Raw genomic sequence first — 3,756 nt, forward strand, 5'->3', positions numbered from 1 at the left:
GTTGTCCCCGAAACTTCAAGCCCGACGTCGTCGTCAAGCCAAGGCCGACTTCTACATCGACGTCACCGCCATGTTGGATTTCATGTGTTGGAGAAGATTCTTGTCTAAAGCCGCAGGTTCCAGACCTAACGCCATCAACAACGTACTCGAGTATTACGCATATATTTTCAATGGGGTAAGAAAACTATTATAGTGTTAAGTAACGTATGGTAGGCCTCTATATGGAATAGAAAATAATAAAAAAAAAGTTTTTCTATTATAATTTTTTTATTTTGCTAAAGGTCGATCTTTTGTTCAAGAGTATAACATCAGCAGGCTTCAAGCTGAACATTCGACTCACTAAAATCGTCATCTGCGAGGTATTTATTATTGATACTTCGTTTGTTTAAACCATTAATGTAACATCACCATATATATATATATATATATATATATATATATATATATATATATATATATATATATATATATATATATATATATCTAAAATGATATTTCCCCTCTTAGACTGCCCAGTCGTCGCCGTTTACTAGCAGAGCCACCACCTTAGCCGAGAACTACATCGACGCCTATTTTACCATTTATACACTTACTTCTTTCATCGATATCTACGGGCCAAATTATCTAGCGCCTTTTGAACATGTGATGTTGTTTGTTGGGTAAAAATACATTTTGTTAGAAAAATACATTATGATATGATTCTTTCTTGAATATTATAATTTTTAAAACATATTAAATTTTTTTATATATTTAAATAAATATTAAATCTGATTTTTTAAAGGTGTAATCTGACAGTTCCTGATCGAAGTGAAGATCTTCTAGGTAACCCACCTATTTTTTGTTATAGAGATCTTTGTACCAGAGGCGTAGCGACCCTTCCCGGCGCCCGGGGACATACTTTCAATTTGGCGCACCCTTGGGAGCAAATTTTCGAATTGCACCCCCCCTCGAACTTTTCATTTGCACCCCCCCCCCTCAAACTTTCGATTTGCACCCCCCCCCCCCTCGAACTTTTCATTTGCACCCCACCCCCTCAAACTTTCAATTTGGCGCCCCCCCTAAGGTCGGCGCCCGGGGACATATGCCCCCCCGCCCCCCCCCCCTCGCTACGCTACTGCTTTGTACATATGGATGTGGTTGTTATTTAAGTGGACTTTTTTGGGTAATAGTTAGTAGGGGAGGGGGTAATATTAGGGGTCACTTTGGTTATAGAACATTTTTATTTCTTTATTTTTAGATTCTTATTACAAATTATATCAAGGGCGAGTAGCCTATTGATCTCAATTTATATCAATGTAAAAATTTAAGAAACAGTTTTCGTTTGATAATAGGGATTGTGTCAAAGTTTTTACTTTTTAAATTTAATTTACCATGTTGTTTGACTAGTTTTAAGATTACATTTACAATCAATATTCAATAATAATAAAATAAACAAAAAATGGGAGAGTATAAGGTAACTAAGGGGTAATCACCAATTTATACAAATTACATTGTTTGTTTCCCTTAGAACATTTAAATATTTTTTGTGTGTGCATGACTGATGAATTTTAGGTACACATACATTTGTGTTTGTCCTTTTAATAACAATTTAAAAATAACTATCTTGGTTTATTAATCTATATTGTACAGGTAAATAATAAACAATTACATTTTTACAGGCTTAGCTTACGTGGGTAGTGCATGCAGGACCAATGGAGAAAGCTCTTCTGTTATTGAGGACATGGGGGACTACAGGTGTATCATTACTGCAGCTCATGAGCTTGGACACAGGTAGGTTAGGGGATACAACGTTAATATTTCTATTTACCTGGACCTAATGTATAAGTAAAGTCCCTTATTCAAGCCGACGGTCTATGAGGCAAGTGAAATAGAGTGCATACGATTTGATTGTGTGGCCAGCGCTATGTCAATCCGTCTTAAATTGCATTAACATCAAATCTAGGTAAAATCAGGAGCGTTCTACTAATTTGAACATGGATTCGAACTAGACGCTTTAGGTTTAGCTGTCTAGCGCTCTACGGCTATGCCACGCAGTTCCCAAATATATATTTAAAAATGTTTTTAAAATCTATAAAACTGTATATATATATATATATATATATATATATATATATATATATATATATATATAGAGAGAGAGAGAGAGAGAGAGAGAGAGAGAGAGAGAGAGAGAGAGAGAGAGAAAGGGAAGGGAGAGAAAGGGAGAAAGAGAGAGAGATTTATATACATACTAGGCCAGGGGTCGGCAACCGTTTGAAGCGGAAGAGCCAAAAGTTACAATTTTCAAAATTTCCCTGGTTTTAAAGAGCCACTAACATATATTTTATTTCAAATATTTTATTTTTTTATTCAGATTATTAGTATTTGTTCAAGGAGCTAGAGAGCCGCATCTTGATATCAAAAGAGCCGCATGCGGCTCGCGAGCCGCAGGTTGCCGACCCCTGTACTAGGCATACTGCTTAGCTTCGCTTAGGTTTTTAAAAAACATTTGAGAATTTGAATACTTGATTTTTTAGCGATGAATTGGGTGTGGAGTGCTTTAATTTAAACAGTAATGTTAACTTTAGAAAAAATGTTTTTTTTTTTTGTCATTTAAATTCCGTTCTCATAGAATAATGGAAAGTACGCAATGTATAACTAAAATGGAATTAGAACTATACAGGTTCCATGAACAGTATATCTCATAGTTTATATTACATTGCCTTTTGAACTTTATTTATTTAATTAGGATACGTAACTGAATTAACAACTTAATTTTGTTCTAAAACAAATGCTATACTTCGCCATTTTCTGTTTCTGTTTAAAATAGTATACAATTATTTGAAAAATAATAATTTTAAAAACGTTACCTCCCTTGAAAACTGAACGTATGACGTAGGCTTTGTTTACTTTTTTTTACAAACAGTTGCTATGCTTATATAAGAAATTATGGTATATGAACATATTTAACGACTATAATGGCTGTTTCCGACGGGAATAAATTTTTTTTGTTACCCTCCAGGGTTGGTCTACGAATTCATATAATATTAAGGGGATCGTTCGTCAATTTATTTATATATATATATATCTCATATAAGGAGAACGTCACTCACGATCATCTTTTAGCCCTCGTCGAGGGCTTTGAGTCTGACCAACAGTTTTTCCATACGGCCTAGTCATCTATAGTAGTGTATGCAAAAACTTAGCATGATGTACAGAAGTTAAGTAACCTAAAAATTGTGTTAAAATTTCCCTGTTTTTGCCATAAAATACAAAGATTATATAGGGAAATACGACTGGTCAGTTTTGACCCATTTCCCGATTTTTCCAGGACATGGCGAGTTTTTTGTGACACCCCAAGGACTTCTTCTACCACCTCACAAAATTTCAAGGGGGGTCGTCGGAGGAAATTTTTTTTCGTAATATAGCTCATATAAAGAGAATTGCACTCGCGGTCACTTTTTAGCCCTCGTCGAGTCCTTTAGGTAAAACCGACAGTTTTCTCTAAAGGTCAAGCCATTTACCTAAGAGTATGCAAATAATTAGCCAGATATACTGAGGTTTAGTACCCTAAATTATGCGTTGAAATGACCCTCTGTTTTTCCCATAAAATACAAAGATCATATAGGGAAATACAACTGGTCAGTTTTGACCCCTTTACGTAGTGTTCCCAAATATGCCGAGTTTTTTGTGACATCCCAAGGCGTTCTCCTACCACCTCACAAAATATCAAGGGGGGTCGTCGTCGGAAATTTATTTTCGTAATAAAGCTCATAT

At 35.2% G+C, this 3,756-nt stretch overlaps 1 protein-coding gene across 1 annotated transcript in view; it reads left to right on the top strand.

Moving 5' to 3' along the window:
• LOC131933887 (uncharacterized) overlaps positions 1–1,770 on the top strand; it is a gene marked incomplete at its 3' end in the record, with an annotated part of 6,133 nt that extends 4,363 nt beyond the window's left edge. Inside the window, exons 6-10 of the mRNA XM_059290392.1 lie at positions 1–175; positions 282–359; positions 508–659; positions 782–822; positions 1,659–1,770. The exon at positions 1–175 is cut by the window's left edge and continues 28 nt beyond it. Coding sequence (XP_059146375.1) covers positions 1–175; positions 282–359; positions 508–659; positions 782–822; positions 1,659–1,770 — 558 coding nt within the window. The remainder of the gene's footprint in view (positions 176–281; positions 360–507; positions 660–781; positions 823–1,658) is intronic.
• Between the last annotated feature and the right edge of the window lie 1,986 nt (positions 1,771–3,756).

The sequence above is a fragment of the Physella acuta genome, unplaced genomic scaffold (assembly GCF_028476545.2).
Source record: "Physella acuta isolate Inbredline_101_S28 unplaced genomic scaffold, ASM2847654v3 ptg002660l, whole genome shotgun sequence".
Classification (NCBI taxonomy): Eukaryota; Metazoa; Mollusca; class Gastropoda; family Physidae; genus Physella; species Physella acuta.